Source organism: Wyeomyia smithii, chromosome 1 (assembly GCF_029784165.1).
Source record: "Wyeomyia smithii strain HCP4-BCI-WySm-NY-G18 chromosome 1, ASM2978416v1, whole genome shotgun sequence".
Taxonomy (NCBI): Eukaryota; Metazoa; Arthropoda; class Insecta; order Diptera; family Culicidae; genus Wyeomyia; species Wyeomyia smithii.
In genome coordinates, this window is record NC_073694.1 from 122101661 (window position 1) to 122117238 (window position 15578).

The 15578-nt window shown below is 35.7% G+C and overlaps 1 protein-coding gene across 2 annotated transcripts in view; it reads right to left on the bottom strand.

Moving 5' to 3' along the window:
• LOC129730263 (CUE domain-containing protein 2) overlaps positions 1-15578 on the bottom strand; it is a 102205-nt gene that overhangs the window by 37146 nt on the left and 49481 nt on the right. Inside the window, exons 3-5 of one of the 2 annotated variants that reach the window (XM_055689451.1) lie at positions 8675-8831; positions 8398-8620; positions 8178-8347 (exon numbers count right to left, since the gene is read on the bottom strand). In XM_055689451.1, the coding sequence (XP_055545426.1) occupies positions 8178-8347; positions 8398-8620; positions 8675-8831 (550 nt within the window). The remainder of the gene's footprint in view (positions 1-8177; positions 8348-8397; positions 8621-8674; positions 8832-15578) is intronic. The other variant, XM_055689460.1, reaches the window with a different exon arrangement.

Sequence of the window (15578 nt, forward strand, 5' to 3'; positions counted from 1 at the left end):
TATCGAATGCAATGTTGGTTTACGTTTACACCTATTCGATATTGTGAATTGTGATTCGACATGCCGTTCGATTTGTCGAATGGAATAGGAACGTTTCTATTTTTCGTTCGACTCCAAGAACATAGCAAATTTTGAATTTTTTTTAGTTTTTTGTTTTGGCTTTCCATAACAAACATCATTTTCGTTTTTTGTGTCCTGGCAAATATTCTAATGGAGGAAAAAATTCATTTGACATTCATTTGGCAGTTTTTCCTCTCGACTTGTGCAAGCAGTGTGAACACCGCCATACAAACGGGTTTGACAAAGTATGTCGAACGGTAAATCCAGCAGACTACCGATTTCTGCCGTAGTCAAAATCAGACCGACATGTCTAATAGTCTAAACGTACCTTAAGAAGGCCGGAAGTTTCGATTATGGGGTCATGATTTCCCTCCCAGCTAGTCTCGAGGTACGATGGTGGCCTAACAAGCGAGTTGTCGTAGGTTCGAGTCTCGATCTCGGAAGAGACTGTTAGCGTCAGAAGGATCGTAGCGCTAGACCCGCAATTGTATTGTACACTTAACAGTTGGCTGCGAAGTCTGTGTATAATAAACAGAAGGTCGAGTTCCGAATCGGAATGTAGCACCAAGGCTTTGTTTTGCTTTAGCCAGTGATTTCCTACTGTAGATAGGTTAGCCGAAATAAGATGAATTAAATTAACTTTAACTCCTTTATATAATACTTGTGGATAATGCTAGTTTCTCGATTACCTCTCTAGAGGTAGCAAATGTCGAACAAATGTTGTTAAAATCTTTTCGTGAAATGATTTGCATTGGGCGTGCGTGACTAGTTACGTTATTGATGATTAAAAATGAGATCACTATGTGTTACACACTAAGAATAATTTACTATACTAACCCTGGTAACAAAATTGAAGTAGCAACCAATACCGTCGCTGCGAGAAGAACGCGTTTTTATTATTCAAATCCGAATAATCACATTAAGTGATAATTCCATTAAACTTGCTTGTCAATTTTATGATGATTAATGTTCAAATGAGAGCCGCAAAGGTTCTATGATTCTGTACACTTATTTTCGTTTTATTTTTTGATTACGGTCACGTTCAGTAAATTTGAACTTCAATTGGTCATTCTGTGATTACATGAAAAATTGCTGATGTCGCTTCACTTTTTTGCCGAAATATTGTTTAAAAATTTCATAGTTTGTTAGGCGACGAATTCGGCACGTTTTGTTTTAAAAGAAATAGATAATAAACAGTTAAAAACTAAAACTGCATTTTGCAGAACGCTTGGTGATTTGTGACGAATCGTCAGCTTTGTAAATGCTGACTCATGCAGCAACTTTTGATGAACGCTTTGTAAATTTTTGCTGGTCAATGAAAAAATACTGAACGCTCATCAAGCAAATGAATTACCCAACAGATTACTGATGGCACAGCTGTTGAAAACTCAGTATAAAGTTTGCTGAGTTCGGTATAAGGAACTAAGTGTGTATTAATTGAGCCAGGAAAACCGCTACGTCAAACATGCATTTTTCTCGCAGATTTTTCTCATAGCTTGGCGTAAATATTAGGCTACCATACTCGGCCATGCAGTCGAATCAGTATCAACAAACGTTTGACGGTCAAAATGTCAGTTCGTCTCCACTGGCAGTTTCAGTGACACACACATACATAAATATACATACATATAACATACACACGGTAACTGTTCGATAACTGGGTGGTGTTTAACTGAACTGTTTTTCAACTGAGCGTTCGCCAACTGGGCTATAGTCTAATAACTAGGGACAGTGGTAATTCGCGATTTCGCGGCAGCTGCGAATTCCGCGAAATCTAGCATTAACTGCGAAATTCACAGAAACCCGCGAAATGCCGCAAAGTAATGGAAAACAGCAACATTCTATGACAATCATGAAACATTTGGATTTGTAACTTAAGAAATTCATAAAAACCAGCAACAAGGACAAAGCTAAAGATAAATGGGCACCTAGATGGCATCGGAAGGCCCTTTTATACGCAACGAATAACCTGAAATAGTACTACAACTGCTCTCTTATACAACGGGACTTTGTCAACCTTAGTTGAATTTTCTTCAGACGGTTCGGTTGCTAGAACCTCATCGATCAACGGTTTTGGCGATTGGTGCTCTGCAAGATAGAATTCTTGGGTGTGCAACCAAAAAATCCAGTTGCAAGATGAATCAGGGACGTACAAGCAAGCATTTTTTTAAATAATTGACATTGAGATTGATATTAAAACTTTGGCAGGTATTCGGATCGCGAAAGTTTTCCTGAATTGTCCCGGTTGGCATCTAAAAATTTATTGATTCCCGGAAAATCGGTACATACGGAACGCAGCGTAAGCCAGTATAACTACCGACAGCAGAATATAACTGAAAGTAATTTTAGCATGTGCTTGAACGTTCCCGGCGATGCTTGGGGTCAAAGGTTTCAAAATTGAGAATCATTTTTTATATTTCATTGATGAATTAGCACAACTCACTTCAGAAATATTTCGCATCGTATACATCAATATTCTTAAAACGCACAGAACGTAAATACCCATTTTGGATTGCACGTTGTGATTTTATGCTGTTTAACAGAAACTGTAAGTCGCCATTTAGAATTTCGAAATGACGTATGGAGTTCCATCTTCGGAAGTATTGAAAATGTTGGTCAAATACCACTTTAGACAATCTTCCTGAAACCGGAAGTCGCCATTTTGGAAAATGAGTGGGATCATCCCAGTTACGATTATACCTATATTGGGTGAAATTCGGGCCATTCCACAATCGTTTACAGCAAAACCTCTTTTTATGTAACTTTTGGAAGAAAAAATTAACGTAAGAAGAATTGAGCATGACCAGCCATGCTAAGTTTTCCTCTACAATGAAATCTAAAGAGATGGCATGTGATTTTTTTTAAATGAAAATGCTTGTTGGTGCCATAGGAACACGTCTGAGAAGAAGTTAAGGTTTTCTGATAGCTAACAATTGTAATGCACAAAACTACGTAGAAATTTAAAAAAAAAGCATGAGTGTCAATGCTGAAGTCGCCTCTTAATCGATGTTTAAACCAAAGGCTTATGGTCTTTCCCTCCAATCAATCTCCCAAGATCTAGTTTGAATAAAAGAAAAAAAAAGGAAAAAAGAAAGTCGAATCCCGTATGTGTTACTATTCACAAAACTACGAAAATATCAAAAATGGTTATGCTTGACTCGCACTGGATCAAAACATGTTTTTTTTTGCAAGAAAATATTTGCAAATGTTTAAGGAACAACGAAATTTTTATTTTAAAAAAATCACATGATATCGCTTTGCATTCTGATTTAGACAAATTAAGCCTAAGAAATTTTGCGGAAAATAATGAAATTTTGAATAATCAGATACCTATCATTTTTCTTCAAATAACTTTCCTTAACATTAACGAACATTTCATTGTAAAAAAATCTCAGATCATAGCGTTAAATTTTGATTTAGAGGCAGGGGCGGACGAAGACTGATTTGAGCTGCAGGCGAAAGCTTATTTAGGCGCCCCCTTCATTTTTTCGTTCACAGTCAAGTTTTTTTACGCGAAACGTACGTACCTCCTAAAAAAACGTAAAAACCGCGTTAATTCAAAAATCCGCGTAAAGTAAACCACCAAGAAATGTTTTAGAAAAAAAAAAACCCGAGACGCTCTACGACCAGTATTTAAAATTGTTCTCTTTGACGGTTATTTCGGATCTTTCGGAGGGCGGAGGATTTTTTTTGACTAAGTCTTTTACTCAATAAATACTCAGAAGTTTCTGGTTCCCAACCTGCGTTAACTCTAAAACCCGTAAAAAACACCTTAAGTCGAAAATCCGCGTGAAAAAACGCGTTAATTCAAAAATCTATGTAGAAAAACCGCGTCAATTAAAAACTCCGTGTAAAAAACCTCGTAAAAAAAATCCGCGTTGAAAAAAACCGCGTAAACAACCTAACTGTATATCAATAGTTATGTTCGACCTCGGACCTGGGTTCCCGAGATTCCGGTCCGAAGTTTTTCCGGTTTCAATGTCCAATTTAATTCCGGACCGGGCCAGAACGGAGCTACCGGGTAATGTTTCCGGAATCCGGAAAAGTCCGGTTAAAATCAAACTCAACGTTATTTAAATCACAAACTGCAGACTTACAGGTTTCTTCATTTGCATTTCTATGAATGTGCGTAATTTCAATCCAAGTAACATTTCAAAGCAAATAGGTATATGTGAGTGTGGCAATGTATGGAAAAAATCATCAAAAACAAAATGTATATTTTGTTTATTGGCCCAAAAAACCATCTATGGGGCCATCCACATTCCACGTGGACAGATTTTTGACGATTTTGACCCACCCCCTCCCCCTCTGTGGACAACTGCCCATATAAATTCCAAAAAATTTGTAGGGACCGTGAACATATGATATGATTTAGTAGTGCCTCGAAGCGCTCAAAGTTGTGATTTTTTGACCCTCGAAAATCTACCAAGAAGGAGGAGTACATGATGGAGTCGTAAAAATACTTGAAACGTCTAGATCTAGGGTTATCTCGAAAAAATATTTTTGGTCAAAATCGACCTTCTGGGACTTTTTAGGCAACCGATTCTACAACCGATATTCTGAAACTGGCTTCTAGTCGTTTGCAAAACTCGTTCCAAGCCAGATGTAAATTATTTTGATGTTCATTAGGTATCTTAAACTTGTTTTTCATTAGAGTTGTTTGTAAAAAAAAAACCTAAAATTAACCTATCGGAGTACAGCGTGCTAGAAAGTTATTTTTATTTTGCCAAAATTTTCACATTTTTAAGCTTCGCTATAGTTTAGAAAGCTAATCAATTAAACTTTATTAAGTATATCTTTTGTTCTTTTATGTATATAATTTAACATAGTATCCTAATAGTTTATAAAAGCGTAAATTATGTTTTTATTTAGGTCTTTTTAATTTTTTCAATTATATTGTGGTAAGAAAAATAAAATATGTAATGTTTGTTTGAAACACGAGCGTCAATAAGCAAGCAAAACAGAAATCTAATAATGACAAACCACGACAGTCTAAAATTTTTGGAATTTCCTAGAACGCCGACCAGCTGATGTTGGTATGCATTATATTAACTGTAATCAATTTTGAACATCATTTAGCATGACCTGTTGACAATTGGCATTTTCCCCAAGTGCTATTGTGAAATACTTATATTAAAAATCTTCAAACACTCGCTACTCGCTAAATCAGTTCAGCAGTTAGAAAATAATAAAAAAAACAATGAAATAGTTGAATTAAGAACAAATTCAGTTGACACAAAGAAACTTGACGAAAGAGTTTCCAGTTCAGTCGATCGAGGTTAATTTCGTGAAGCTCTGATGATCAGGAGATCATCTATTTTAAAAATCATGACCCCTCGTCAACTACGTGAGAGTAGGAAAAAACAGACTCAATTTATTATTGACATGGTATTTATTCTGAAAAGAAACATGTTCGGCAAATTCACAACGATTTTTGCAAATTTTCATCTCTACAAACTGCGCTGACTTTAGTGAATGCACTTTATGAAATTTTGGATGAGTAAATATATTTATTTTTCGCAGCTAAGTACAGGTCGGACTCGATTATCCGCAATTTAATTTATTTGGTGTTCGTTTCTATTTTTAATTCTAAATCTTACCTATGCCATCCCTTCTGAAATATTTGTTAACATTTATGTCACTTCTGGCATGTTGGGGACATGTTTGAATTAAGTGAGAGTAATAAATGTCCAATATATTTTATTTTGCTTCTCGGGATATAACCCCTTTTCGCCTCAGAAATAATTTCTAGTTACGCAACTGCATTATGCAAATGAAATGAAAAAGGAAAATATAAATTTTATGTTCGTTAATCACAAATTCGAATATTTTTTTTTGTGATTCGATTATCCGGAATGTTTTTTTTTTTTGATATTTCGGATAACCGAGTCCGACCTGTATCATACAAAAAAAACGGATTTTCCTGAAAAAAAAAAGACGACTAAATTTGCCGAACATTCAACTTATTATTGTGGTTTGAATTCTGATTTTTTTTTCAATCTTGTCGCTCCCACATTTGGCGCCCTCCAATGATTGACGAGCAGGCGACCGCCTGCTTCGCCTTCGGCTCAATCCGCCGCTGTTTAGAGGCAAGCTCAACATTAAAAATCATGAGTTTGCATGTTTCACGTAGTTTTGTGAAAAACTTGAGTTTTAGTAATCAGATACCTGTTTTTTTCTCTCAAATGTCTTTCCTGAACATCAACGAACTTTTTAATGGAAAAAGAATCACATGTCGTCGCTTTGAATTTTGATTTAAAGACGAATTGAGTAAAAAAAGTTTACGTAGTTTCAAGTTTTAGTAACCAGATACTAATTATTTTTCCTCAAATGTCTTTCCTGAACATTGATGAACACTTTAAAAAAAAGAATTATATGTCATCGCTTTGAATTTTGATTTAGAGACGAATTGAGTATAAAAAGTCATAATTATGCATGTTTTACGTAGTTTTGTGAATAATATCTCAGATTTTAGTAATCAGATACCTATTATTTTTCATCAAATGTCTTTCCTGAACATCAACGAACATTTTCATGTAAAAACTTACATGTCACCGCTTTGAATTTTGATTTAGAGACGAATTGAGCATGAAAATTCATAATTTTGCATGTTTCACGTAGTTTTGTGAATAATAATTCAAGTTTCTGTAATAAAATACTTCTTATTTTTCCGCAGATGTCTTTCCTAAACATTAACGAACATTTTCGCATGTCACCGCATGTCACCGCTTTCTGCATAAAAGAACGGTTCAAAATGATGATAACTGTACAGCTTAGAGACGGAGGAAATAATATCAAGAAGATCAAGCGTTACGGAATTCCATTTTTATATATGTAGTAGAGTAGAAGTAGATGAATCGTTACCAGCAAAAATTTTTTTTTTTAGTATTTTCTAAAGAAAATTGGTTGCCGCGAAACTACCGCAAAATTTTAATATTTTTTTATTTTTCCACCCACGAATTTTCAACTTTTATGCCGCAAATTACCACTGTCTCTACCTATAACAGATCAAAGATAAGCGTTAGCATCACACTTAGATTTTATTGCCGAGAACTCAACAGCTGATAAATTCAGCGAACTGTTTTACAAGTTTTCGGTAGCATTTTCATGAACTTCGGCAGGCGAGATGTCATTACTTGCTGGTTCACGGTAAATCGATATGTTTGCTGAATGTTCGTCGAAATATATTGCTGATATTTGTTGAAAAGTTCGCCGAGCTCGATCAGCTGTTGGGAAGTTTGCCGAGATGAATTAAGTGTGATTGTTGCTATCAAACTTAGCAATACTCAGAGGGAGAGATATGCGAAGAGAATGTTGTGAGCCAAACGAACATGTCAAAATCCGAGCCAAACGAACAAGAAAGGTAACACATTGAGAGGTATTGTAATCAGGTACAATAAAGGATATTTTTATTTTCACATGTTTTTCGTATTCTATTACGAAACAATGAATTGAGAATGCTCCAAAATTGCTTTATCACAGTGATTTTTAACTGGTGGTTCACAAACCTTTTGTATGGTCAACGAAATAATGATCAATAATGGTGGAAGTATATAAAATTAAACAAACATTTAATTTAACACCTTCACCTTTTTTGTGATGCGTTTTATTGTTCCCCAGGGCTTCCACTGTCACCATCAGTTATACGAGTCGAATGAAAAAGTTAGTCAATTGCGCCTTGAGAAGAGATCTGGCAGCTCTAACATGTGGAACCTAGTTAACAAATTGGCGGTTTTTTCATCGCTTATCTCTCTCTCTGAGTATCTCTAATCAAACCGAGTGAGAATCAAGAATAGTAAATTGAGATTGATTTTTTAGTACACAATGAATTTTGGTTTTCATCGCACACGTGATCCACCAAATATCAATCTACTCTTCCAGATAGTTCCGGATAAATAATACGGTTTTGCAGCAGCAACTACATCGTGTATGTAGTGACGCCATGTTTGCAACCTAATTGCGATTACTCCAAAGCTTTTTTTTTAATTCTCAGAGGTTTCAGCTTTTAACAAAATCTTTTTTCGCAGTAATGATAACACCCAAGTATCATTTAGTGCAATTTCACTCGATTTTGATGTGTTGTATTATTCGATATATTATCATGTTTTTGCATTTACCTAGAAATAATTCTGTTCTTCAGCTCAGTCTCGTCAATTTGTGGAAGCGTTTTGCTAATCTGCAAGCTGCTAGGATTTCCTTTTAGACTCTGTCCAGCCTCCTGACGATGCAATAAAATTTGGGTTGCACGATCAACATCCCCATTAGCAATAAGAATACAATGCTTAACCTGCAATTATAACATGATATACGTGTAGAATGTTGAAATGTGGTATGTACCTCAATTATTGAGCTCTCTGGAAACATTTCTTGCAGAACTTCACATTCCTCACCGAAGAGGTCACAATTAGAACTGTCCGTTGAGCCAGCATCACTTGTTTCTGATAAATGTTGAACACGCTTAGGATGACCAGCACCATTCGCGGTAGCCTCAGGCTCTAATATTGACGATTGGCGCCCACGTAATTTCTCTTCCGGTAAAATATCAGCAAGACTAAGCGAACTGAAAAAATAGATAACATGATCTTCTCCACACTGCGATATAGATATTTTTTACTTTAAAGACAAATTCTGTACTTCGCCTGACACATTCTGCTTTGTTGAGAGCTGATTTTCCAACTGAAAAATCCATGAACAAACTGTTGCTGGTTCGATGTTGGCGAAGTCATTGAAATATGCTGACATCATTTCGATAAAACCTGAAAAGAAGGAACCTTTAAATAACATTAAATTATGGAGAACGCGACGAAAAGTAAATTACATAAATTGGACCAGCTGTCAAAACGGGTTGATTGGAGAAAAAGGTCTCAACTTAATTTATATTTGATATGAACATACATATAACAATTTAAAGTTAGCAGGAGTGATCCAACATTGTGGCAATACGCATAAACTTTCTCTTTTTTACAACTGTTTCATTTTCATTGGGTAATAAAAGTTCAGCATTTGCAAGAAGGGAAATCAGTGGTTATTATAGTATTATTCTTAATAGGATGATGTCACACATCAACGAAAATTCTATTTTTGCAGATGAACAGTTTGGATTTTCTCATGCGCATTCCACTACTCATCAATTGCTCAGAGTTACTATATGATACAAGCTAACAAATCTGAAGGTTATTCTACTGGTGCTGCTCTTTTAGACATAGAAAAAGCATTCGACAGTGTTTGGCATAAAGGTTAGATTGCGAAATTGTAAACTTAATTTGCCCATTTTCCTATTAAAAATTTAAAAAAATATCTAACTGATTCCTGTCAGAGCAGGTGTGCCTCAAGGTTCAGTCTTGGGTCCAGTCCTGTACTACATATTTACTTCAGATCTTCCTGCTTTGCCTCCGGGATGCACAAAGTCATTGTTCTGCGATAACACAAGCATTTCCGTAAAAGAAAAAAGTCTTCGTGTCATATGCAGTCGATTGCAGTAAAGTTTAGATATTATTTCTTCCTACTTGCAAAAGTGGAAAATCTCTCCCAATGCTACTCAAACTCAAGTGATAATTTTTCCGCATAAGACTAGGACTTCTTTCCTCAAGCCAAACAATAATCACGTTGTCAAGATGAATGGGGTTATTTTAAGTTGGTCTGACAAGGTTAAGTACTTGGGACTAATTTACGATAAAAAACTTATTTTCAAAGAGCACATTGAGAGTATACAAGCCAAGTGCATCAAATATACGAGATATTTATTACCCCTCATTAACAGGAATTGTAAACTTTGTTTAAAGAACAAACTTTTGATTTACAAACAAATTTTTAGACCAGCAATGTGTTATGCTGTACCGATCTGGTCAAGTTGCTGTTTAACAAGGAAGAAAACGCGTCAAAGCATTCAGAATAAAATTCTGAAAATGATTTTGAAGCGTCCTCCTTGGTTTGGTACACTCGAATTACATAGACTTACTGGTGTTGAACCATTAGAAGCTATGTCAAATAAAATTATTAACAATTTATGACAAAAATCGTTGCAATCCTCAAATTGCTACTATAAGCTCTCTTTAGTGCCAATAAGTTAGCAATTAAGTTAGTTAGAAGTTTACTTTCCCTATTCTGACAAGTAGGTTTGAATCCCTACGAATGATAAGTCCTAATTGCGAAAGCAAACAAATCCTAACAATTAAAATTACAAATTTCTAACAGTGTTGAGAAGTCACCATTTGTGATTGGACACACATACTAATTCCTTACTAATATTTATCATAAATACTTAAGCTACTAACAAATCCCCCCCTTAAGGGGTTATATACCTTTTAAGTTTTCAAAAAACCCAAAAAAAATTTATTGCATTATCTTCAAATACAACATCTTGAGAACATTTTCACAAATTTTCATAAAGATCTGAGCAATAGGAAGAAAGTTAGAGCGATTTGCAGCGCGCCTCGCCACGGCCGCGTAAGCTAAACTTGAAACTTTACACGCGATTATCTCGGAATAGTATTTTCCGAAAAATGACTTCGCCGTGATCCTGATTGCGGGAAAACTACTGACCCGATTTCCTTCATCTTTTTTTTTTAATTTTCGTTATTAAATTCGTCGGTCCTTGAACGATCACTTTTTGAAATATACAGTTACATTTTGCCGCAAAAAAAAAATTAATGCAATTTTTAGCGCTCAAAACGAGCATTTTTTGGGAAAAACGTTCCCTTTTGCACTGAAAACAAAATACTCATAAAAGCGATCGTTCAAGGACCCGGCACACTTCTAAACTAATGAAATACACTAAGGTCGCTTTTTACGCGGTTTTTTACGCGGGTTTTTTACGCGGCTTTTTTATGCGGATTCCGGAATTTACGCGGTTTTTTTACGCGGATTCCGGAATTCACGCGATTTTTTTACGCGGATTCCGGAATTTACGCGGTATTCTTTTGCCCGGATTTCGGTTTCCCTTCACTCGGAATGCTGAGTCTCTATCAGGATCACCGCAAGCCTCTGCAAAAAAATAGCGTTTCGGGGGAACGGTCATTACTTCAGTAATAATTGGTATATCTCAAAATCAAACGTATTTTGTTGTTGTTGATAAACTGTACTTTCAGAAAAATATCACTTTGATGCAATGGAAATGGTGCTATGCACTTAAAAATAAATTCAAACTTCCCTCATTTTTCTCGACCAAAAAGGTATATAACCCCTTAAAAAAAACCTAAATTAATCCACCTAGCGGTCAGACTCAGCCTTTCTCATTCAAACTTTTATTTGTTTAAATAGATTTACATGAACGCTTCAATCTAATAATTGTATATTCACTCTTTAGGTTCTAAAATATTGATGTTGTAATCTATACATATAAAAATGCAGTCCGGTCTGTCTGTCTGATCCATATAGGCTCGGAAACTACCGATTTGATCGACGTGAAAATTTGTATGCAGGGATTTTTTATGCTGACAAAGGTTCCCATGATAGTTTGAGACCCCTCCCTCTCCTGGAAGTGAGGGGTCCCATACAAATGAAACATAAATTTCTGCACAACTCAAGAATAAACCAAGCAAATGAAACCGAATTTGACATGTGAATGTTTTAAGGGGTAACAAAAATGTCCATTAGAGTTGGACGCCCCTCTCTTTTTTTGAAGGGAGGGGTTTCATACAAATGAAACACAAATTTCTGCACATCTCGAGAGTTAACCAACTAAATGGAACCACATTTGGCAGGTGAATGTTTTTAGTGGTAACAAATTTGTTCCATAGTCGACCTCAGGCGACATTTTGGATTGTAAGATGGTAACTTCCGAATTCTAGAAAACAGCCAAAAATGGCCGATTTCCACCCAATATAATATTATCCGGATCTAGAATGATACACAGGAGCTAAAATCGATCGAAATTGTCTTCAAATGCCATTATGAAATCCAAAATGGCGACTTCCGGTTTCGGAAAAACAGCGGCAAACGACCAAATAACACCCAATATGGGTATTTCCGGAACCGTAATGATGCACTGAAGCCACAAATCGACTTCAGACAACATTTTGAATTGTAAGATGGCAACTTCCGGTTTCTGGAAAACGGCCTGAAATGGACGATTCGTGAATAAATAAGCGTAAATAAAAATTAATCACAGGCACAATCTTGAATTTTAAGATGGTGACTTCCGGTGTCTGGCAAACAGCCGGAAATGACCAAATACCCTTCAATATGAATGTTTTCGGAACTAGTGTTACGCCCAGATGACAGAAATTGATTTCACAGGCAATTTTAAAGTCCAAAATGACGACTTTCGGTTTCTGAAAAACAGCCCAAAAGGACCAAATACCACCAAATATGAGTATCTCTGGAGCCAGAATGTTGCAAGAAGCTAAAAATTGACCTCAGACACCATTATGAACTGTAGGATGGCAACTCAACATGGATATTTCCGTAATCGAGATGATGCATAGAAACAAAACATTGACCCTTCACACCATTTTGAATTTAAAGACGACCACTGTTAGTTTCTGGAAAACAACCAAAATAACTAAATACCTCCCAATATGAGTATTTTCGGTGTCAGATTGATGCCAGAAAATTTGCTGAAAATGACCGAATACCACCCAATATGAATATATTCAGAATTAGGGCGATGTACAGAAGCCAAAAGTCGAAAATGTTGTCATTTCGATAAAACCAATCATTTCAAACGATTTGTCTTTTGACTTTGATCATATCCTATGGCCGATTCGTCGTGCATTTGCAGGCTTTAAACACATCGCAAGGAATCAATGAATTTGTAACGTTCAAATAGTACGACACCACATTTAAATTATGTTGAGGCCACATATATCGATCAAATCAGGTATAGTTTTAAAAAGCCTTTGAATTTTTTTTCTGTCCATAACTTTTGAGCCACATATCAAATTGTTTTGAAGTTTTTTAGTTGTAAGTTTGATAGATGACTCGTTCGTATGACACTTAAATAAGTCATGTAATCTTTGAGATAATAGACTTTCGTTGTTTTATTAACAATTTAATACATAACGGTTGCTTAAGTTCAATTATAATCAAATGAAATGGGAACGTATAGGGCAGCCAAACTTTGAAACCACGTGTACAATCATAATTCATCAGTTAACCCATAACTAGCCCGCTCATCTGATAATAATATTGATCAAATCGGTTGTGTAGTTTCTGAGATAATGAACGTTCGTGATTTTCACAATTTGGTACATTACAGACGAAGTTACAGTCCGATTACAGTAAAATTCAATAGGGTGTTACGAAGCAGCTAGACTTATTAGTTGACACTAATTTTGTGGAGATCGGGTCAGCCATCTCTGAGAAAAGTGAGTGAGCTCAAGTAGTCTTCGGAATATGTTCCTTTTCATAGCTGGATTTCACATTTTTAAACATAACAGGCAAAGTAATAGCCTGATTGCAAAACAAATTAATAGGGTCTTATGGAGCAATTAGACCTTCCATTTGACACTGATTTTATGAAAATCGGTTCAGCCATCTCTGAGAAACATGAGTGAGATTAAGTAGTCTTCAAAACACGTTTCTTGTCATAACTTTTGAACCACAAGTTCAATCTTTATGGGATTCAAAAGTTAAGGGGATTTCATGTAGCCTGTTCATTTGAAATCAATTTTGTTCAAATCGGTTGTGTGGTTTTTGAGATAATGATGTTTCATGATTTTTACATTTTAATACATAACCTCTAAACTAAAAATCCGATTACAATGAAATTTAATAGGGTCATATGGGATAACGAGACCTTTCATTTGCAATTAATTTCATGAAAATCGGTCCAGCCATCTCAGAGAATATGAGTGAAAATAAAAATCTGCACATACACACACACACACACACACACACACACACACACACACACACATACAGAAAATGCTCAGCTCGTCGAGCTGAGTCGAGTGATATATGCCACTCGGCCCTTTGGAGCACTTTTATACTTTCGGTTTTGCAAGTGAATGCTATACCTTTCTAGGAGAAAGGCAAAACTGATCGATTCACTTTCATTTTTCCTGCTAGAAAAAATCTTTCACCATCTTTGGATTCAGAAGACGTTACTCTAAAAATATAAAGCTTGAAAAGTGAAGAGCTAAGTTGAAACCTACCGTGGGAGACTGCGAAAATCAGGTTTCCATTAAAATACATACTTTGGTGAATTTAAACTGTTTTTCCCAAAATTTTTGCATGCTAAAATAAATTTTTCATCGCGTATGGATTCAGGAGACCTTACCGCACAAATGTAGAGCTTAAGATTTGAAGAACGGTTTTGTTGTTTGAATTTTTATAAAAATACGTAGTTTTGTGATTTTGTACTGAAATAATTTTGAAACTTCAAAATTCACTCTTACATACCATATTTCATCCACCTAACTTCATCCACCTAACACCTAAAAAATAGCGTTTCGGGGGAACGGTCATTACTTCAGTAATAATTGGTATATCTCAAAATCAAACGTATTTTGTTGTTGTTGATAAACTGTACTTTCAGAAAAATATCACTTTGATGCAATGGAAATGGTGCTATGCACTTAAAAATAAATTCAAACTTCCCTCATTTTTCTCGACCAAAAAGGTATATAACCCCTTAAAAAAAACCTAAATTAATCCACCTAGCGGTCAGACTCAGCCTTTCTCATTCAAACTTTTATTTGTTTAAATAGATTTACATGAACGCTTCAATCTAATAATTGTATATTCACTCTTTAGGTTCTAAAATATTGATGTTGTAATCTATACATATAAAAATGCAGTCCGGTCTGTCTGTCTGATCCATATAGGCTCGGAAACTACCGATTTGATCGACGTGAAAATTTGTATGCAGGGATTTTTTATGCTGACAAAGGTTCCCATGATAGTTTGAGACCCCTCCCTCTCCTGGAAGTGAGGGGTCCCATACAAATGAAACATAAATTTCTGCACAACTCAAGAATAAACCAAGCAAATGAAACCGAATTTGACATGTGAATGTTTTAAGGGGTAACAAAAATGTCCATTAGAGTTGGACGCCCCTCTCTTTTTTTGAAGGGAGGGGTTTCATACAAATGAAACACAAATTTCTGCACATCTCGAGAGTTAACCAACTAAATGGAACCACATTTGGCAGGTGAATGTTTTTAGTGGTAACAAATTTGTTCCATAGTCGACCTCAGGCGACATTTTGGATTGTAAGATGGTAACTTCCGAATTCTAGAAAACAGCCAAAAATGGCCGATTTCCACCCAATATAATATTATCCGGATCTAGAATGATACACAGGAGCTAAAATCGATCGAAATTGTCTTCAAATGCCATTATGAAATCCAAAATGGCGACTTCCGGTTTCGGAAAAACAGCGGCAAACGACCAAATAACACCCAATATGGGTATTTCCGGAACCGTAATGATGCACTGGAGCCACAAATCGACTTCAGACAACATTTTGAATTGTAAGATGGCAACTTCCGGTTTCTGGAAAACGGCCTGAAATGGACGATTCGTGAATAAATAAGCGTAAATAAAAATTAATCACAGGCACAATCTTGAATTTT